Raw genomic sequence first — 22,715 nt, 5'->3', positions numbered from 1 at the left:
TCATCACGATATAAGAACAGCTGTTTACGTACTTCCTGCAGTTCCCTGTGTACCCTGCGTGGTGATACAGCGAACCCGTTTATACGAAAATTGCATTTGCCATTCATTGTTTGCGGTAATTAAACATAATTAAAGAAAGTTAGCTGAACTTGCTTTTTATTTATCCTGACACCGGATGTGTTGCACGCAGCGTTCACAATACGCAAGACTCATATGGGTCACATATCAAACTGAATATGCAGTCAGGGGAAAAAAACATTGGATATTAAATACAAATCTCAATTGGATTCTTAGGATGGCTGTGTGAACGCAGCCATAGTATCAGATGTAGGCTGATACTACATGCTGTATATTTCATGATAATACTTACCTCATGTTTAGTTCACTTTGTTGAGGTGTCACCCAAGCTTTAAGGTGTATAGACATGCATGTTCCATGCAACCCAGTAAGGGTGCTTCATTCCACAGGAGCAGGCTCGTTAAGTTTTATAATAGACATATTCACAATTAGCTATCACCCTTGTTACGCTGCATCATGCCTCCAAAAATGGCAAGGTTGCTCCAGCTATGTTCACTGTTGCCCCTTTACTTGACCGAATGGATCTGTTTCAGATCATGTTGTGCCCTATAGGAATTAATGGTAAATAATGTATTGTGTCATTTTGGAGTCACCTTTATTGTAAAAACACTCCAAAATGACACAATACATTATTTACCATTCACCTCTATTGGTCACAAAATAATCTGAAACACAACCAAAGCCAACCCACAAAAATGTGTAGAGTCATCATTCAAAATAACCCCAAAAGATGTCTTGAGCACACTTGGATAAGTTCAAATACTGTGCAGTAAGGTATCAATGTGCTAACTTAGCACTTTTCCCACACTGCATTTATTCAAATGCAACATAGACATGTGCCAATAGAGTCACAACATATTCTACATGACATGATAATCACCTCTATGATAATGTGATTGATGTTGACTGCATATAGCAATTGAGTAAAATATGAATTACTTTATTTTTGTTAAATTATTATCATGATTTTCTCAACTTTAATCTGTATCAATAAAGATATTTCCAATGATTACATTGAAATTGATTTATTGTCTCGGTATTCATTTCAATTTTTTTCAAAACTGAAATAAAGAAGTTATTAAACCTCTGATGTTGATCAGGACCCATATCCTAAAAGCATCTCAGAATAGGAGTATTGACCAAGGACCAGCTTCCCCCTTTAGATGCATGTTTCATGCATGTTAACATTAGAAGCCTCCTCACTCTGTTTTATTCACTGCTTTAGCACACTCTGCCAAACCGGATGTCCTAGCCGTGTCTGAATCCTGGCTTAGGAAGTCCACCAAAAACCCTGAAATTTCCATCCCTAACTATAACATTTTCCGACAAGATAGAACTGCCAAAGGGGGCGGAGTTGCAATCTACTACAGAGATAGCCTGCAGAGTTCTGTCTTACTATCCAGGTCTGTACCCAAACAATTCAAACTTCTACTTTTAAAAATCCGTCTTTCCAGAAACAAGTCTCTCACTGTTGCCGCTTGCTATAGACCACCTTCTGCCCCCAGCTGTGCCCTGGACACCATATGTGAATTGATTGCCCCCCCATCTATCTTCAGAGCTCGTGCTGCTAGACCTAAACTGTGACATGCTTAACACCCGGGCCATCCTACAATCTAAGATTGATGCCCTCAATCTCACACAAATGATCAATGAACCCACCAGGTACAACCCCAAATCCGTAAACACGGGCACCCTCATAGATATCATCCTAACCAACTTGCCCTCCAAATACACCTCTGCTGTTTTCAACCAAGATCTCAGCGATCACTGCCTCATTGCCTGCATCCGTAATGGGTCTGCGGTCAAACGCCCCCTAAAACACTTCTGCGAGCAGGCCTTTCTAATCGACCTGGCTCGGGTATCCTGGAAGGATATAGACCTCTTCCCGTCAGAGGATGCATGGTTATTCTTTAAAAGTGCCTTCCTCACCATCTTAAATAAGCATGCCCCATTCAAAAAATGTTGAACCAGAACATATACAGCCCTTGGTTCTCTCGAGACATGACTGCCCTTGACCAGCACAAAAACATCCTGTGGCATTCTGCATTAGCATCGAATAGCCCCCATGATATGCAACTTTTCAGGGAAGTTAGGAACAAATATACACAGGCAGTTAGGAAAGCTAAGGCTAGCTTTTTCAAGCAGAAATTTGCATCCTGTAGCACAAACTCAAAAAAGTTCTGGGACACTGTAAAGTCCATGGAGAATAAGAGCACCTCCTCCCAGCTGCCCACTGCACTGAGGCTAGGAAACACTGTTACCACCGATAAATCCACTATAATTGAGAATTTCAATAAGCATTTTCCTACGGCTGGCCATGCTTTCCACCTGGCTACCCCTAACCCGGTCAACAGCCCTGCGCTCCCGAAAGCAACTCACCCGAACCTCCCCCATTTCTCCTTCACCCAAATCCAGATAGCTGATGTTCTGAAAGAGCTGCAAAATCTGGACCCCTACAAATCAGCTGGGCTAGACAACCTCTCCCTCTCTTTCTAAAATGATCTGCCGAAATTGTTGCAACCCCTATTACTAGCCTGTTCAACCTCTCTTTCGTATCATCTAAGATCCCCAAAGATTGGAAAGCTGCCGCGGTCATCCCCCTCTTCAAAGGAGGAGACACTCTAGACCCAAACTGCTACAGACCTATATCTATTCTACCCTGCCTTTCTAAGGTCTTCGAAAGCCAAGTTAACAAACAGATTACCGACCATTTCCAATCCCACTCAACCTTCTCCGCTATGCAATCTGGTTTCAGAGCTGGTCATGTGTGCACCTCAGCCACGCTCAAGGTCCGAAACATATCATAACAGCCATCGATAAGAGACATTACTGTGCAGCCGTATTCATCGACCTGGCTAAGGCTTTCGACTCTGTCAATCACAACATTCTTATTGGCAAACTCAACAGCCTTGGTTTCTCAAAAGATTGCCTCGCCTGGTTCACCAACTACTTCTCAGATAGAGTTCAGTGTGCCAAATCGGAGGGCCTGTTGTCCAGAACTCTGGCAGTCTCTATGGGGGTGCCACAGGGTTCAATCCTCGGGCCGACTCTCTTCTCTGTATACATCAATGATGTTGTTCTTGCTGCTAGTGATTCTTTGATCCACCTCTATGCAGACGACACCATTCTGTATACCTCTGGCCCTTCTTTGGACACTGTGTTAACTAACCTCTAGATGAGCTTCAATGCCATACAACTCTCCTTCCGTGGCCTGCAACTGCTCTTAAATGCAAGTAAAACCAAATGCATGCTCTTCAACTGATCGCTCCCCGCACCTGCCCGCCCATATCCAGCATCACTACTCTGGACGGGTCTGACTTAGAATATGTGGACAACTACAAATACCTAGACTGTAAACTCTCCTTCCAGACTCACATTAAACATCTCCAGTCCAAAATTAAATCTAGAATTGGCTTCCTATTTCGCAAACAAAGCATCCTTCACTCATGCTGCCAAACATACCCTCGTAAAACTGACCATCCTACCGATCCTCGACTTCGGCGTTGTCATTTACAAAATAGGCTCCAACACTACTCAACAAATTGGATGCAGTCTATCACAGTGCCATCCGTTTTGTCACCAAAGCCCCATATACACTACCCACCACTGCGACCTGTACGCTCTCGATGGCTGGCCCTCGCTTCATACTCGTCGCAAAACCCACTGGCTCCAGGTCATCTACAAGTCTCTGCTAGGTAAAGCCCCGCCTTATCTCAGCTCACTGGTCACCATAGCAGCAACCACCCGTAGCACGCGCTCCAGCAGGTATATCTCACTGATCATCCCCAAAGCCAATTCTTCCTTTGGCCGCCTCTCCTTCCAGTTCTCTGCTGCCAATGACTGGAAGGAACTGCAAAAATCACTAAAACTGGAGACTCTTACCTCCCTCACTAGCTTTAAGCACCAGCTGTCAGAGCAGCTCACAGATCACTGCACATGTACATAGCTCATCTGTAAATAGCCCATCCAACTACCTCATCCCCATACTGTATTTATCTTGCTCCTTTGCACCCCAGTATCTCTACTTGCACATTCATCTTCTGCACATTCTACCATTCCAGTGTTTAATTGCTATATTGTAATTATTTCGCCACCATGGACTATTTATTGCCTTACCTCTCTTATCCTACCTCATTTGCACATGCTGTATATAGATTTTTCTACTGTATTATTGACTGTATGTTTGTTTATTCCATGTGTAACTCTGTGTTGTTGTATGTGTCGAATTGCTATGCTTTATCTTGGCCAGGTCGCAGTTGCAAATGAGAACTTGTTCTCAACTGGCCTACCTGGTTAAATAAAGGTGAAATAAAATAAAAAATCATAATTATATAGACAGGGGACCTGATTCTAGATCAGCACTCTGAGACACTTCATGAATACGGGCCCAGAATTGTCAGAGTTGACCTCTGCAGTGAAACAACTGTATTTCTGGTAATACAGCAAAGTCAAGATGTAATGGAGTGTAAACACACAAACACTAGTTGCACTACATTAGTATTGTTAGCATTAGCGTTTACGGGAGTCCAATATATAATCCCAACTTGTTGACGATAAAACACAGGATCAAAAACCTAACTGACCCTTTTCCTCTTGGCACTTGTGTAAATCTGAAGGGATTGAAAATATGAAAGCAATATGTTGAAACTCCCACCCAGCCAATCATTCAGCAAGGTAGAAGTACAGCACGTTTTTACCTATCAGATCCTTTCATATCTACATGAAGTGCCCTGGCCATAGAGGTTGTGTCCAGGGGTCAATTGGGCATTACATTAGTTTGATGGGGGAGTTCCAGTTGTTCCGTTCAGGACTAGACGAGGATGGGGGTCAGGACCAGATTCCTGAGCGTTCCCGTTTGCGTCGTACAATGGCGGCCACATCCTGTTTGAGAGAGGAGACGCTCTGCTCCAGCAGCTCTGAGAAATCACGCAGCAGACCACCCTGCTCATCCACAAACAGCCTGAGACCCAAGAGATCTGACTCCTCCTGGAACACACACACACACACACACACACACACACACACACACACACACACACACACACACACACACACACACACACACACACACACACACACACACACACAATGTACAGTATATGCAGAAACACACACAAACACACTGATCTTAGATCAGTCAGTAGGTAAGTAGATTGATTCATTGACTGATTGATACATACACTGGGCCTGTGCCTGCGCAGGCGCTGCAGTTGAACCCTGACAGAGGTCATGCTGTGGTAGAAGACCTTCAGGGCGCGGGCGAACTCTGCATCACAGCTGGGCCGCAGACTGCTGCCCCGCCTCTCTGACCGACCACGAACCCACTCTGCTCCTACACAGAGGAGGGGAGAGAGTGAGTGAGAGAGTGAGTGAGAGAACAGTTCAGTTGTTTAGTGCATGTCTGACCGGTCCTAGTTGTATTGAGCTGATCCCTCAGTGTGTTGTTCTCTGTCTTCAGTGCAGCGTTAGTGTTCCTCAGCTCCTCTACATCCTGCTGTAGAGCCCTCAGAGAGCAGCTCAGCTCTGAGCCAGGGTCCACTGTCTGCAACACACACACACACACACTATAGTGGATACACATACTATTTAACCCTTTGAGGTCTCATGTAAATCTATAAGCCTGTCCTACAAATATGACAAATTCTAAATCTCTGAGTGGTGTACAGATGTCTGATGTAGACTCACAGTAGCTGTCTCAGTTGCGCCAGCGTGGTCGATGAGGAAGCATCCCTCTGGAGTCATCCTCACTCCCTCCAGAGACGACACCAAGTCTCTACATCCCTCTGGACAGGAAAGTATCAAGCGTTACCCAGGTATACATGTATGTGTGGCAGATGGGATCTGTGAAACTCACTCCTCAGCCTGAAGTGTCTCCACTTGCGCTGCGGCATAGCTAGCTGTTCATGGGCGTGGCTGGGTACGATGTTTCAGGATGGCAGTCAAGTGTGATTGCGAGGCAGAGGTCCTGCGTTCAATCATCGGTATGAGCCGAATCAGGAGAAAGGGGTACTCACCAAGCAAGCAGCATGACGTCCTTTACACATGCACACAGTATGAATACAGTACGAGTTCCAAGTCGGCAAGTCCCAGGCTTACCCTTACTATCCTGGGCCCAGGTTTGTAGGCGAGCCCCAGGCTTACCCTTACTGGGCTCAGGTTTGTAGGCAAGTCCCAGGCTTACTTACCCTGTAGGCCCCAGAGCTCCAGCACCAGGGCACTGGTCTGAAGGTGTTCTAGCAGGCCTTGGGAGGTGTGCAGAGAGGTGAAGTGGACCCGCTGGTCCAGCAGGGGGTTGACATTGTGCCACACGGCCGGAGTGTAGAGGGGCTGGGCACTGTCGAACATCCTGAAACTGGCAGGGGAAAGGTGACGTCAGTTATTTTCTCTAGGCAAGTCAATTAAGAACAAATACTTATTAATACTAAATAACAAATACCACCCCCAAACCTCTAGCCCACTCACCCTATCTGAACGCCTCTGTTCCTGGCCTGTTGGACCCAACGCAGGCCACAGCACTGATCCAGGACCAGCTGGAAGTCCAGCCGTTTCCCCAGTAGCTCAGAGGGGTCGATCAGGATGTCATCCTCCCCCAGAGTCCTGGACACAGGAGGGCCAGGGGCCATATGTATCAAACCTCTCAGAGTTTTAGGATCAGTTTTGCCTTTTATATCACAATGAATAACATTACATGGACAGGGACCTGATCCTGGATCAGCACTCTGAAATGCTTGATACATATGGCCACTGGCTACATAAAGTATCTAACACCCCTGATTCAACTAGCCAACCATTCATGTTCTTCTTCACGTTATTCTAGACTGCAATTATTGAAATCTGTGTTGTGTTCATTAGGGCACAACATAGCAAAAGAAAAATTAAGATCTGAGTTCTAATTGGACAAGTTCAGGTTCAAAACGTTTTCTCTGTCCGTACTGAACACAACCCGGTAAAGTGTCTGCCTCCCATTCTTCTGCAATGTAATGTTACCCACAGTCCTGTGGGGCTGCATGGTAGAAGCTGAGCCTGCAGTATGGCCTCCTCAGTGCCCTCTGACCCCAATACCTGTAATCACAGAGAGGGATGAGATTGAACGACACGCACACACACACACACACACACACACACACACACAACCTCCAGCTGTTCCTCCAGTGCGATACGGAAAGCCAGAGACTGCAGCCAGAGGTGGGCGCTGCCCAAGAGCAGGGGCTCCAGCGGATCCCAAAAAGGGTCACTGTCTCTGGGCATGGGCGCCCTGGCCGCCCCCTCTCCCTTCCGCTCCGTATGGTGCTGCTGATACAACTCCTCCATCAGGAATTTGCGGTTCACAAACTTGGCCTTGGACCAGAGCCACACCTGTGGGGAGAGGACAACACCCTCACCTGAGTTACACACACACCTGACACTTAACTCAGCTCTATGCAGCAACACGGATCCTACATACACTATACAGTGCCTTGCAAAAGTATTCATCGCCCTTGGCGTTTTTCCTATTTTGTTGCATTACAACCTGTAATTTAAATGGATTTTTATTTGGATTTCATGTAATGGACATACACAAAATAGTCCAAAGTGGTAAGGTGAAATGAAAAAAAAATAACTTGTTTAAAAAAAGTAACAGAAAAGTGGGACATGCATATGTATTCACCCCCTTTGCTATTAACTTTCACTGCTATGCGGATGACACACAGCTGTACATTTCAATGAAACATGGTGAAGCCCCAAAATTGCCCTCGCTAGAAGCCTGTGTTTCAGACATAAGGAAGTGGATGGCTGAAAACGTTCTACTTTTAAACTCGGACAAAACAGAGATGCTTGTTCTAGGTCCCAAGAAACAAAGAGATCTTCTGTTAAATCTGACAATTCATCTTGATGGTTGTAAAGTCGTCTCAAATAAAACTGAAGGACCTCAGCGTTACTCTTGACCCTAAACTCTCTTTTGACGAACATATCAAGACTGTTTCAAGGACAGCTTTTTTCCATCTACGTAACATTGCAAAAATCAGAAATTTTCTGTCCAAAAATGATGCAGAAAAATTAATCCATGCATTTGTTACTTCTAGGTTAGACTACTGCAATGCTCTACTTTCCGGCTAACCGGACAAAGCACTAAATAAACTTCAGTTAGTGCTAAATATGGCTGCTAGAATCCTGACTAGAACCAAGAAATTTGATCATATTACTCCAGTGATAGCTTCCCTACACTGGCTTCCTGTTAAGGCAAGGGCTGATTTCAAGGTTTTACTGTTAACCTATAAAGCGTTACATGGGCTTGCTCCTACCTATCTTTCCGAGTTGGTGCTGCCGTACATACCAATACGTACGCTACGGTCACAAGACGCAGGCCTCCTAATTGTCCCTAGAATTCCTAAGCAAACAGCGGGAGGCAGGGCTTTCTCCTATAGATCTCCATTTTTATGGAACGGTCTGCCTACCCATGTGAGGGACGCAGACTCAATCTCAACCTTTAAGTCTTTACTGAAGACTTATCTCTTCAGTAGGTCATATGATTGAGTGTAGTCTGGCCCAGGAGTGTGAAGGTGAACGGAAAGGCTCTGGAGCAACGAACCGCCCTTGCTGTTTCTGCTTGGCCGGTTCCCCTCTCTCCACTGGGATTCTCTGCCTCTAACCCTATTACAGGGGCTGAGTCACTGGCTTACTGGTGCTCTTTCATGCCGTCCCTGGGAGGGGTGCGTCACTTGAGTGGGTTGAGTTACTATTGAGTGTCTACTGACCGCTCCTGTCTCAGCCTCCATTATTTATGCTGCAGTAGTTTGTGTCGGGGGGCTAGGGTCAGTTGGTTATACCTGGAGTACTTCTCCTGTCTTATCCAGTGTCCTGTGTGAATTTAAGTATGCTTTCTCTAATTCTCTCGTTCTCTCTTTCTTTCTCTCTCTCGGAGAACCTGAGCCCTAGGACCATACGTCAGGACTACCGGGCATGATGACTCCTTGCTGTCCCCAGTCCGCCTGGCCTTGCTGCTGTTTCTGACCGTTTGAGCAGACACATGCACATTTGTGGCCTGCTGGAGGTCATTTTGCAGGGCGCTGGCAGTGCACCTCCTTGCACAAAGGCGGAGGTAGCGGTCCTGCTGCTGGGTTGTTGCCCTCCTACGGCCTCCTCCACGTCTCCTGATGTACTGGCCTGTCTCCTGGTAGCGCCTCCATGCTCTGGACACTACGCTGACAGACACAGCAAACCTTTTTGCCACAGTTCGCATTGATGTGCCATCCTGGATGAACTGCACTACCTGAGCCACTTGTGTGGGTTGTAGACTCCGTCTCATGCTACCACTAGAGTGAGAGCACTGCCAGCATTCAAAAGTGACCAAAACATCAGCCAGGAAGCATAGGAACTGAGAAGTGGTCTGTGGTCACCACCTGCAGAATCACTCCTGTTTTGGGGGGTGTCTTGCTAATTGCCTATAATTTCCACCTTTTGTCTATTCCATTTGCACAACAGCATGTGAAATTTATTGTCAATCAGTGTTGCTTCCTAAGTGGACAGTTTGATTTCACAGAAGTGTGATTGACTTGGAGTTACATTGTGTTGTTTAAGTGTTCCCTTTATTTTTTTGAGCAGTGTATATACACACCTGTTCTGAAAGGCTCCACAGTCTGCAACACCACTAAGCAAGGGGCACCACCAAGCAAGCGGCACCATGAAGACCAAGGAGCTCTCCAAACAGGTCAGGGACAAAGTTGTGGAGAAGTACAGATCAGGATTGGGTTATAAAAAAATATCTGAAACTTGAACATGAACATCCCACGGAGCACCATTAAATACGTTATAAAAAAATTGAAAGAATATGGCACCACAGCAAACCTGCCAAGAGAGGGCCACCCACCAAAACTCATGCACCAGGCAAGGAGGGCATTAATCAGAGAGGCAACAAAGGGAGCAAAGAGCTGCAAAGCTCCACAGCGGAGATTGGAGTATCTGTCCATAGGACCACTTTAAGCCGTACACTCAGAGCTGGGCTTTACGGAAGAGTGGCCAGAAAAAAAGTAATTGCTTAATAAAAGACAAAAATAAGCAAACACGTTTGGTGTTCACCAAAAGGAATGTGGGAGACTCCCCAAACATATGGAAGAAGGTACTCTGCTCAGATGAGACTAAAATTGAGCCTTTTGGCCATCAAGGAAAACGCTATATCTGGCGCAAACCCAACACCTCTCATCACCTGAGAACACCATCCCCACAGTGTAGCATGGTGGTGGCAGCATCATGCTGTGGGGATGTTTTTCATCGGCAGGGACTGGGAAACTGGTCAGAATTGAAGAAATTGTGGATGGCGCTACATACAGGGAAATTCTTGAGGGAAACCTGTTTCAGTCTTCCAGAGATTGAGACTGGGACGGAGGTTCACCTTCCAGCAGGATAATGACCCTAAGCATACTGCTGAACTTGAGCAGTTTGCCTTGAAGAATGGGCAAAAATCCCAGTGGCTAGATGTGCCAAGCTTATAGATACATACCCCAAGAGACTTGCACCTGTAATTGCTGCAAAAGGTGGCTTATTGTCTTATTTCTTGTTTGTTTCACAAAAAATATTTTGCATCTTCAAAGTGGTAGGCATGTTGTGTAAATCAAATGATACAAACCCCCAAAAAATCTATTTTAATTTCAGGTTGTAAGGCAACAAAATAGGAAAAATCCCAAAGGGGGTGAATACTTTCGCAAGCCACTGAACAGTCGTGGCCAAAAGTTTTGAGAATGACACAAATATTAATTTTCACAAAGTTTGCTGCTTTCGTGTCTTTAGATATTTTTGTCAGATGTTACTATGGAATACTGAAGTATAACTACAAGCATTTCATAAGTGTCAAAGGCTTTTATTGACAATTACATGAAGTTGATGCAAAGAGTCAATATTTGCAGTGTTGACCCTTCTTTTTCAAGACCTCTGCAATCCGCCCTGGCATGCTGTCAACTTCTGGGCCACTTCCTGACTGATGGCAGCCCATTCTTGCATAATCAATGCTTGGAGTTTGTCAGAATTTGTGGGTTTTTGTTTGTCCTCCCGCCTCTTGAGGATTGACCACAAGTTCTCAATGGGATTAAGTTCTGGGGAGTTTCCTGGCCATGGACCCAAAGTATCGATGTTTTGTTCCCCGAGCCACTTAGTTATCACTTTTGCCTTATGGCAAGGTGCTCCATCATGCTGGAAAAGGCATTGTTCGTAACCAAGCTGTTCCTGGATGGTTGGGAGAAATTGCTCTCGGAGGAAGTGTTGGAACCATTCTTTATTCATGGCTGTGTTCTCAAAATTGTGAGTGAGCCCACTCCCTTGGCTGAGAAGCAACCCCACACATGAATGGTCTCAGGAAGCTTTACTGTTGGCATGACACAGGACTGATGGTAGCGCTCACCTTGTCTTCTCCGGACAAGCTTTTTTCCGGATGCCCCAAACAATCGGAAAGGGGATTCACCAGAGAAAATGACTTTACCCGAGTCCTCAGCAGTCCTATCCCTGTACCTTTTGCAGAATATCAGTCTGTCCCTGATGTTTTTCCTGGAGAGAAGTGGCTTCTTTGCTGCCCTTCTTGACACCAGGCCATCCTCCAAAAGTCTTCTCCTCACTGTGCGTGCAGATGCACTCACAACTGCCTGCTGCCATTCCTGAGCAAGCTCTGTACTGGTGGTGCCCCGATCCCGCAGCTGAATCAACTTTAGGAGATGGTCTTGGAGCTTGCTGGACTTTCTTGGGCGGCCTGAAGCCTTCTTCACACACAACAATTGAACCACTCTCCTTGAAGTTCTTGATGATCCGATAAATGGTTGATTTAGGTGCAATCTTACTGGCAGCAATATCCTTGCTTGTGAAGCCCTTTTGTGCAAAACAATGATGACGGCACGTGTTTCTTGCAGGTAACCGTGGTTGACAGAGGAAGAATGATTCCAAGCACCACCCTCCTTTTGAAGCTTCCAGTCTGTTATTCAAACTCAATCAGCATGACAGAGTGATCTCCAGCCTTGTCCTCGTCAACACTCACACCTGTGTTAATGAGAGAATCACTGACAGGATGTCAGCTGGTCCTTTTGTGGCAGGGCTGAAATGCAGTGGAAATGTTTTGGGGGGATTCAGTTCGTTTGCATGGCAAAGAGGGACTTTGCAACTAATTGCAGTTCATCTGATCACTCTTCATAACATTCTGGAGTATATGAAAATTACCATCATACAAACAGAGGCAGCAGACTTTGTGAAAATATGTATTTGTGTCATTCTCAACTTTTGGCCACGACTGTATATAGAGATTATAATCAAATATGGCTTTGGAAGAAAACCACAAGGGGACCTTGCAGTAATTTAGGGGTTGATAGTGTTCATATCTAAATGGGTCAAGTTATGTTCCATGTAGAGATATTAAAGTCATCTAGTATGACAATATTCAGGAGGTGTGATTGACAGCATGGTCTCCCCACCTGTTTGTTTTCCAGTGATGTCACTCTGACAGCGATCTCCTTCTCCAAGTCATGACCTTTAGAGTCTGATAACGCCAGGTTCTTAATCTCCAGTTTAAATTCCACCCCCTGGACACATAAGTAGATGATTCATGTAATGGTTTAGCGTTACTCAGATTACGTCCAGTAGTCAATACAAACTGAATTCCAGGGAAATAACACTATATAATTCATTGTTATCTAAAAATTACATATTTTTCTCACAAACACAAGTAAAAGGACCTTGGTTTTAGGGATGTTGAGAATGATGGGGGACGTTGTGATCTAATGATGCAAATCTCTACCTTATGATCTAATGATGCAAATCTCTACCTTATGATCTAATGATGCAAATCTCTACCTTATGATCTAATGATGTAAATCTCTACCTTATGATCTAATGATGTAAATCTCTACCTTATGATCTAATGATGTAAATCTCTACCTTATGATCTAATGATGTAAATCTCTACCTTATGATCTAATGATGTAAATCTCTACCTTATGATCTAATGATGTAAATCTCTACCTTATGATCTAAATCTCTACCTTATGATCTAAATCTCTACCTTATGATCTAATGATGCAAATCTCTACCTTATGATTTAATGATCTAAATCTCTACCTTATGATCTAATGATGTAAATCTCTACCTTATGATCTAATGATGTAAATCTCTACCTTATGATCTAATGATGTAAATCTCTACCTTATGATCTAAATCTCTACCTTATGATCTAAATCTCTACCTTATGATCTAATGATGCAAATCTCTACCTTATGATTTAATGATGCAAATCTCAGGATGAAAATGTTGCCGCATTAACATGTAAACCATGCATGATGGGTAATTATAAAACAGAATGTCAAACCCATCAGTATTAAAGTGATACTTCAGGATTTGGTCAATCTACTTCCCCAGAGTCAGATTAACTCATGGATACCATTTTGAAGTCTCTGCGTCCAGTATGAAGGAAGTTAGAGGTAGTTTCACGAGCAAATACTAAGTAACGCTAGTAAGCAATTAGCGACTTCCTTCATACTGCACGCAGAGACATACAAATGGTATCTATGAGCTCATCTGACCATGGGGAAGTAGGTAAAGGGCTACATTGACAAAATCAGGAAGTATTCCTTTAAAGGTATAATATTGTGTTTATCTGTCACCTTGTGTAGCTCCTGGCTCATCTGGTTGGCCTCAGCCACCATGGGCATCAGTTTGATGTAGTCATAGAAAACAGCCAGGAGACTAGGGTCAGTCTGACTGGGGACTGCACTGGAGTCACCTACAGGGGGAGACAGAGAGAGCGGAGATACACACATCATCAATTTCTGTGTGAGACACTAATATCTAGGTAATCTCTCTCTTTCTGTCTCGCACACAGTAGCTCTCTCTCTCTAGGAGACTGATACTTCTCCCCGTTTCTCTCTGCCACTCTCTTACACACGCGTTTGCTCTCTAAAAAGGATTATTCTACCCTTTCTCTCTCTTTTTACCTCTGTCACATGCATGCACACCCACACCCACCCACACTCCCTTCCTCTCTCTCTTTCTCTCACTCTGTCTCTCTCATTCACTCTCTCTCTCTCCCTCCCTCCATCTCTCTCTCTCTCCTACCCTGTGTCTGCTCCTCACACAGTGAGTGGAGGTTGATGCCCTCAGCGGCTGCCAGTTCAGACTGGAAATAGTCGTAGTCATAGCGACTCCAGTCATCCCCGCCCCTCTCAGATGGGTAGCCGATGAACAGGTAGGTGCTGTTAGAACCCAGGATGAGTCGGTCCTAGAGGCGAGGGGGCAGAGGACGGGTTGATATGAGGGTAGGACTCAAGGACTTAAACCATTGTCCACTTCCGAGGGCATAGTGCATATGATAGGGGCAGTGGTGGTCATCACAATCTGGTCATGCTAGAGAAGATGGGAGACTAACTATAGGGATTATTACTAGCCATACAGTGCATTCGAAAAGTATTCAGACCCCTTGACTTTTTCCACATTTTGTTAAGTTACCGCCTTATTCTAAAATGTATTAAATACTTTTTTACACACAACACCCCATAATGACAGAGCGAAAACAGGTTTGCAATTGTTTTTGCTAATTCATTAAAAATACATTTAAAAAATATATTTTTACATAAGTATTCAGACCCTTTGCTATGAGACTCGAAATTGAGCTCAGGTGCATCCTGTTTGCATTGACCATCCGTGAGATGTTTCTACAACTTGATTGGAGTCCACCTGTGGTAAATTCAATTGATTGGACATGATTTGGAAAGGCACACACCTGTCTATATAAGGTGACACCGTTGACAGTTAATGTCAGAGCAAAAACCAAGCCATGAGGTCGAAGGAATTGTCCGTATAGCTCCGAGACAGGATTGTGTCGAGGCACAGATCTGGGGAAGGATACCAAAACATTTGTAAATGTGATATTTAAATTGTTGCTTTGTTATTATGGGGTATTGTGTGCAGATTGATCAGGGGGGAAAAAACAATTTAATCCACAAATTGTGGAAAAGGTCAAGTGGTCTGAATACTTTCCGATTGCACCGTAAATGTTATTTTAACCCTTAACCTTTACCCTTACCTCTTATTAAGCCCATATGAAAAACTCGTGCTCATGTTCGTGCTCATCAGTTTTGACCATGATGCGACTAATGTCTGAACTACGCTGAGTATGTGTCCTATAGTTCCACCTGTTTCAAAATGGCAGAAATAGTTTGATTCCATGGAGACGAACCAGGTGCTGCAGCTCGGTCTTCTGGGAGATGGGTGTTCCGTTGACAATGACATTTGACCCCGCCAGTGGGGTCAGGTACACCCTACGCTGGACGTTACTGAACACAGCGTGACGCTCCTGGATCCTGAGGAGGTAAAAAGGGTTTATTGGTGACCTTTATTTTCTTTTTTCGTAACTATTTATAACATGTATGTACCATTCCCAGACTGTCCCTTTTATTGATGTCATAAATGAACCAAACAAAGCAGCACCTGTCTGAAACGCAGTCCGAATTTATTCAGGTTTTGTGCTTGATAAAAAAGTGTGATGAATTCAAAGCCAATTTGCAAGTTTTCAAAATATTTTTGTGTGTGTGTCATACTCACCCTAGGCCCCTGATTGAGATGGACCTGGGTGAAGAGTCAGAGAGCCCTATATCCCACTCACCTATAAAACACACACACACAATTCCCAAAGTCTTGATTGAGTGTGTGTATGTTCATTCGACCGTAAAGCTGTAGTCTGGGGCAGAGGAGAGACTCACCCTCCTGGATGAAGAGCTTGACCACCCCGGACAGCTGAGTATCCTCGTTGATGTTCAGGATGTACGGATGCATCTGCATCATCCTCCGCTCCTGAGAAAGAGAGAGAGACATGGAGAGAGAGGGTGGCGTGAGGAAGTGGGAGGTATGAGGGGCGTGCGTGTGTCCGTGTGCATGCGTACCTGTGTGATAGTCGCATACTGCTGCTCCCAGTCCTTCAAGGCCTCCTGTAGATGTTGTTCCCAGAGCGTCTGGATGGCTCTGATCTGCAGCTCGTTATGGGTCAACAGCCGACGCAGCTCCTCTGGACACAACAACAACATAAATACAGCTACATATTATCTCTTCTCCCTGCTCTTACTCCTCCTGCTATCGCTCCAAGTCCCAACTATGCTGCCCTCGACATCCCTCCCCCCTATCTCCATCTCCAGCCTACTGGTTTCCTCATCTGCCCTCCCTCCCTCCATCTCCTACTGGTTTCCTCATCTGCCCTCCCTCCCTCCATCTCCTACTGGTTTCCTCATCTGCCCTCCCTCCCTCCATCTCCTACTGGTTTCGTCCTCTGCCCTGCGTCCCTCCCTCCTCCCCTCCATCTCCTACTGGTTTCGTCCTCTGCCCTCCCTCCCTCCCTCCCTCCATCTCCTACTGGTTTCGTCCTCTGCCCTGCGTCCCTCCCTCCTTCCCTCCCTCCCTCCCTCCATCTCCTACTGGTTTCGTCCTCTGCCCTGCGTCCCTCCTGTCCCAGACGGCTGAGTCTCTGCAGGAGCCTGGCGTTCTCAGCCTTCAGCTCCTTCACCAGGCGCTCCGTGGGACTCTCATTCACCACCGCACGGTTCTGAATACGCTTTGCCCTAAGGGAGGGGGGGGGGGGGGGGGGGGGCATCTGTGAACTGTACTGTATATGTCAAATACTAAGTTTTCTAACAAAGAAGGAATGCTGGGCCTACTGTACCTTTCAGCATATCGCAGGGTTGAGATAGACTCTTCATAACAGATATCAGCTGGACTCAGAGCTGCAATCTGAGCATTCTGGTATTTAGTTATGACAGGCAGGGCATATGGTAAGAGAGCTCAAGACCGACTCACTTTTTGTGAGTTTACCCGACCATAATATTAACACATTTTTGCCCCCCCCCCCCCAAAAAAAGCTAATCATAGGATATTAATCATATCTTTAGATGTTAAGAGGTGCATGCTACACTCTTACAAAAAAGGGTTCCAAAAGGGTTACGGTTGTCCCCATAGGAGAACCATTTTGGTTCGGGTTCCATTAAGAACCCTCTGTGGAAAGGGTTTTTACCTGTAACCAAAACGGTTCTACCTGGAACCAATAAGGCTTCTCCAACGGGTTCTCCTATGGGGACAGCTAAAGAACCTGTTTAGGTTCTAGATAGCATCTTTTTTTCCTAAGGGTGTAGACAAATGGTTACCATGACAGTACGGCTGTTCCCCCCCAGGGCAGACTGCAGCAGCTTGGTGAGGACAGAGTCTCTATATGGGATATGGACTACTTTCTTCCCTACCGCTACATCAGCAAGGGCACTGCAGGGAGAGGAGGAGGAGGGGGAAGGAGAGATGAGAGAAGTAGGAATACAAAAAGCAGTGCTGGATAAAATATATGAATATAGAAAGAGTTTTTGGTGACGTGTTGGCGTGGAGGGCAGATCTCTCCCTGACCTGATGACGTTGCCCAGGGTGGTGAGGCTGAGGTTGATGGCTGTGCCCTCTTTGAGCCGGTCGGCCTCGGAGCCTGACACCCGCTGTCTCTCGCTGCCCGCCAGGTCCACCAGGTTGATGTTAGACTGCTTGGTGATGCTCTCCTCAGAGAAGATCTGCAGAGGGACAGGAGAGGGTCAGAGATACAATAACAACACCAAGGGCCATATCTAACACCCAAATCAACCCCTCTCGCCCCTACCCCCCTTGGCACCTGTGTACATCTGAAGTACAGGAGGTTGGTGGCACCTTAATTGGGGAGGACGAGCTCGTGGTAATGGCTGGAGCGGAATGAGTGGACGGATGCTTTTTCATTTGCTCTGTTCCGGACATTATTATGAGCCGTCCTCCCCTCAGCAGCCTCCACTGATCTGAAAGGATTGGACAGATGTATCCAACAAGAAAAAAGTACATTCTGGCTTATCCAATGGCAAGGTCAAGCTTTTTCCATACTTATCTAATCCTCTCAGAGCAGAAGTGTTTAGGGATTAGGGGCTAGGGGTTGACTGGGCAATGTGACTTACCTGTTTGAGCTGGAGGATGATGAGCATGTGTGAGCGGCTGCTGTTGGCGTTCATGTGTGTGGTGGCCGTGGTACGCATCCTCGTCCCCTGCTCCATCAGTTGCTCCACCTACAATATATATATATATATATATCAATTAGATTAAAAATAATAATAATAATATTGATACATATACAGTGAGCTCCAAAAGTATTGGGACTGTGACATTGAACTTATACAATGACTATGAGTTTAAAGCTTTAATTTGAGGGTATTTTCGTCCGTATCGGGTGAACTGTTTAGAAATTACAGCACTTTTTGTACATAGTCCCCCATTTTACAGGACCAAAGGTTTTGGGAGAAATTCACATTTGTTAGACTGCTATGTTAGAGAGTAGTAAAAAGGGAAGTATTTGGTCCCATATTCCTAACACACAATGACTACATCAAGCTTTTGACTCCACAAATTTGTTGGATGCATTTGCTGTTTGCTTTGGTGAGTTTCAGATCATTTTGTGCCCTATAGAAATTAATGGTAAATAATTTAGTGTGTCATTTTGGAGTCACTTTTATTGTAAATAAGAATAGAATATGTCCCTAAACACTTCCACATTAATGTGGATGCCACTACGATAACGGATAATCCTGAAATAATTGTGAATAATGATGAGGGAGAAAGTTACAGACGCACAAATATAGTACCCCCAAGGCATGCTAACCTCTCACCATTACAGGGACAGGGGAGGTTAGCATTATTGCGAGGATATGATATTTGTGCATCTAACTTTCTCACTCATTTTTGTAGCTACACAAGCATGATGTAGTCTATGAATGCGTGCTACGAATATGAGACCAAATACTTAACTTTTTACTATTTTAAAACCCATAATATATGTGAATTTCTCCCAATACTTTTGGTCCCCTAAAATGGGGGGACTATGTACAAAAAGTGCTCTAATTTCTAAACGGTTCACCCAATATGGACGAAATCACCTCAAAAGTAAAGCTGACAGTCTGCACGTCAACCTCATAGTCATTGTATTGTTTCACTGTATGTAGAGATAATAATGAAATGTTGCACCTGTGGGGCGCTGTCACAGGGGACCCTGCGAAGCCCCTCCACATAGAAGCCTCTCTGCTGCTCCTCTCGGACACGCAGTCCCCCCGGAGACCGAGACCCCCGTGACAAGAGGTCAACCACCTGGAGGAGGAGGGGGGCAAGGGCTTGGGGTCAAAACCTGGACAGATCAGCTGGGAACTGTACATGTCAAATACTCAAGAGTTTTCAACAGGCATGACAGAGACAAGCCCAGACTTACCTGTTCATTGTAGATTTCCAACATGCTGAAAAAGACCTTGGGGAACAGAGGAGCCCATTGAAAATGATAAAAATCAAAAATGATTTCTGGCTGTGATATTAGTTATTGTCTTCTTGTTTTGTTTGTGTAATTGTCCTGTGTTGTGGTTGCCTTTTGGTACAGTTTGTCTATCTGTGAGCTGTCAACGTAACAAAAACAATGCTTATTTTTAAGTTTATTTCTTATTTGTTTTATAGATTTAAAAAAAGTCATATTTCAGACCTACACACCTGGCACTGTCGGCTGTCCTGGTTGGCCCTGATGGCCTGAAACAGTTTGTCACAGAGCGTGGGCACCAGGCCCTTGTTGGGTCCGTACCCGACCATGGAGTAGCTCTTCCCTGAGCCAGTCTGCCCGTAGGCTAGCAGGGTGGCGTTATAACCTTGAAGGGCATTCTCCAGGATCCCCTCCCCCAGGTCCTGGAACACACTACCCTGAGGGGACAGAGAGTGTTACTGACCTGAGGGAGAATATACAGAGTTACTACCCTGAGGGGACAGAGAGTGTTACTGCCCTGAGGGAGAATATACAGAGTTACTACCCTGAGGATACAGAGAGTGTTACTGCCCTGAGGGAGAATATACAGCGTTACTACCCTGAGGATACAGAGAGTGTTACTGCCCTGAGGGAGAATATAAAGCGTTACTACGCTGAGGGGACAGAGAGTGTTACTGCCCTGAGGGAGAATATACAGAGTTACTACCCTGAGGGGACAGAGAGTGTTACTGCCCCGAGGGAGAATATACAGAGTTATTAACCTGAGGGAGATTATACAGAGTTCCTACCCTGAGGATACAGAGAGTGTTACTGCCCTGAGGGAGAATATACAGCATTACTACCCTGAGGGGACAGAGAGTGTTACTAAGTATCTTCTCCTCCTCTCCTCTTCTCCCCCTCTCCAACTCCTCACCTGGTCAGCATATCGTCCTCCAGGCTCCTCAGGTACGTACAGGCCAGAGCAGTCTCTGGTGAAGCCGCTGTGGGACCAGTAGGCATAGTCAAAGCAGAAGGAGCGTGGGCTCTGGCTGTTCCGAGGGTCCTGGATGGTGATGGTGCTGGAGGCCATAGAGATAATGCAGCGGCCGCCTGCGTCCCTCTCTCTCTGGGCACGGGAGGGGAGAGACGTGGGGGTGGGGGACCAGTGCAGCAGGTATAGTATTGGTGCAGGACCACATAGTACACAAAACACAGTGCAGATTGTCATGATAGCATGACACAGTCTGATGATGGATCATGTCCTAGAAAAAGTAGTAGGAGAGAAATACTAAACCTAACAAACAACTAGAAACATCCCAGATCTGTCCACAACTGACCTTGTTGAAGGGTCTGACGCGTACGGCCACTTTGACACAGTCCTTCCCCGGCATCTCTGCTCCTTTAGCCCTCATGATCGTCCCTGCTTCTGTAAGGGAAAGGCTGGGTGACACCCTGCACCCACTGACAGCAGCACCAGGGCTGCAGCTCAATAGTCTAGAGCAGCTTCCTCGTCATTGTCTTCTCTCCTCCGTCTGCACTGATGTTTTGGCTCAGAACCAGACAGGTGAAATAGATGTCCTGAAATCCATCATCCATGTTGCTTTCATCAAGTCTGTGTTTTCAGGTGAAGGAGAGGAGACGGGGAGAGGAGACCACTCCAGGCTATTGAGATGCAGCACAGGCGAGTAGCTAAGTAACATGAGCAGCCAGGTGATCACTTTCACTCTCCATCTCTCTGTATGAATTATACACAGACCCAGCGCCTTTTATAAAGGAAAGCTACGCACCTTTTATAAAGGCTACAGACACACAGCCTTTTTTGAAAGGGAGACTACAGACACACACACAGAAACCTTTAGAAAGGAAGATTACAAACACTCACAGTTAACTTTTGTCGCTGTATGAGCCAGTACTAACACCCCCCTGCCCACATATAGTAGCCATCAATCTTATACCACCATGGCATAATTCTATCACACAAATCATCTCAGAAAAGGTCATAGGAATCCTGTTCAAACCGGTTTTGATACTCCCAGCTCAGAGTAGGTTAAAGGATGATGTTAAGACATTGCCCAGACAAGATCTGAGCGAGGAGAATAAACAATTCATAAAAGTTTATCTTGGCTGGTAATCATGACCGTTTGATGCTCATTGACGTTGTTGCAAATGATGGGGAATAACCAATCGCGATGAGGCATCGCCAGCTGTGAACTCTATGGGTAACACGCTTCAGACAAACACAGTGAATGTGACTGTACATAAATCAAATGTTGTAATGGTAAAAAGTTTTATGTAATTTTTACCTGGCACGACCAATTAATTTGCCTACTCTTAATTATTGCCTAATATTGAATTATTATTTTTTACCAAAGTTTGGGAAACCGTGCCCTAGATTCCTTCAATTGCCCAATTTATAGGCATTTCCAGTTTAGACATTTTTTAACAACGTGATGTTATACTCCAAATGGATAACATGAAATAACACGATGAAGGTAATTAAATAATCAAAGGAAAAACATGTTTATTGATTAGCCTCGTGGTTATAAGTATTTAGACATATAATTGTAAAATAGACCTCATGTGAAATCGTTGTCAAAAGCGCAAGAGATACTGTTACATGTACAGTAAGTCTAGACTATTAGTAAAAATACAAGTACTGCTGATAATACTGCCATTGTCATCAAGGCAGAGGACATGTATGCGTAGACCATGTACCTGATGCTGTCTGGACAAAAAGAGTATGGCATGTCATACTCAGGCTACATACAGTAAGACAGAGGGGCTGACAGCATCATGTTTCATCCGCTCGGATGCTTTCAGCCACTTGCGAATTGAAGGAAAGTTGGCAGGTGCTCTGTTCGGATGCTGGAATTATTTTGGATAAATGTGCGAAGGTAACCTACTTTTTGAAGTGACAATCAGATAAAAAACATGATGACTGGTTGTGTTCATGGCACATTACACGGTAATACATTGTTACAGTTAAATTAGTCGTAACTATAAAACCCATAAAAAAATAGGAGGTCGGGACTTCCAAATCACTAAGTCTGCACCTGCTCATGAGGTCTCCTAAATATCTGTAAACTAGGTGGGAATCTTATGACTAAAGAGGCTTTATGAATAGCTTTTGTTTTTACCCATAAAAGTAGGAGTAAAATGTATCTATTCTCAGCATTTACGACCAATTTCCTACTCATGATTGGCCCCTTTACGCTCAAGTAAAACCTTTAGCTCGACCTGACCTTGATCTTAATTGTTCATGAGTCAGTAGCTAGGTCTCCATCCAATTGGTGACAGATTTTCAGGCGAATATTCAAAAATCTGCATAAAATCAACATGCGCATTTGCTCACCAGAGAAGTTTATATCAAATTGATTTGTGG

General features: G+C 45.0%; 1 protein-coding gene across 1 annotated transcript; it reads right to left on the bottom strand.

The window, feature by feature from the left end:
* Window positions 1–736: 736 nt before the first annotated feature.
* kif28 (kinesin family member 28) lies at window positions 737–20,778 on the bottom strand. The gene is made up of 25 exons (XM_055864398.1): window positions 20,671–20,778; window positions 20,268–20,459; window positions 19,588–19,791; window positions 19,319–19,354; window positions 19,081–19,200; window positions 18,021–18,128; window positions 17,458–17,612; window positions 17,211–17,322; window positions 16,733–16,800; window positions 16,489–16,631; window positions 15,963–16,084; window positions 15,783–15,873; window positions 15,625–15,685; window positions 15,260–15,383; window positions 14,140–14,302; window positions 13,689–13,807; window positions 12,504–12,611; window positions 7,213–7,434; window positions 7,070–7,140; window positions 6,541–6,675; window positions 6,264–6,430; window positions 5,764–5,861; window positions 5,485–5,620; window positions 5,259–5,410; window positions 737–5,064 (listed from the first exon to the last, which is right to left on the bottom strand). The coding sequence occupies exons 1-25, from the start codon at window positions 20,743–20,745 to the stop codon at window positions 4,906–4,908; spliced, it is 3,141 nt and encodes a 1,046-aa protein (XP_055720373.1). The 5' UTR covers window positions 20,746–20,778; the 3' UTR covers window positions 737–4,905.
* Window positions 20,779–22,715: the final 1,937 nt, after the last annotated feature.

Source organism: Salvelinus fontinalis, chromosome 16 (assembly GCF_029448725.1).
Source record: "Salvelinus fontinalis isolate EN_2023a chromosome 16, ASM2944872v1, whole genome shotgun sequence".
Lineage (NCBI taxonomy): Eukaryota > Metazoa > Chordata > Actinopteri > Salmoniformes > Salmonidae > Salvelinus > Salvelinus fontinalis.
Note: the sequence above shows the minus strand (reverse complement) of the source record. Positions and strands in the feature narration are given on the sequence as shown.

Bases quoted from the DNA above. Each gene is read 5' to 3' on its own strand.
- kif28 (XM_055864398.1), bottom strand. From the start codon at position 20,745: ATGAGGGCTAAAGGAGCAGAGATGCCGGGGAAGGACTGTGTCAAAGTG. The intron at 15,874-15,962 runs GTACGCATGCAC...TCTCTTTCTCAG, and splicing joins AGTATGCGACTATCACACAG to GAGCGGAGGATGATGCAGAT. The intron at 6,676-7,069 runs GTGGGTAACATT...TCCTGTGTCCAG, and splicing joins CCATGCAGCCCCACAGGACT to GACTCTGGGGGAGGATGACA.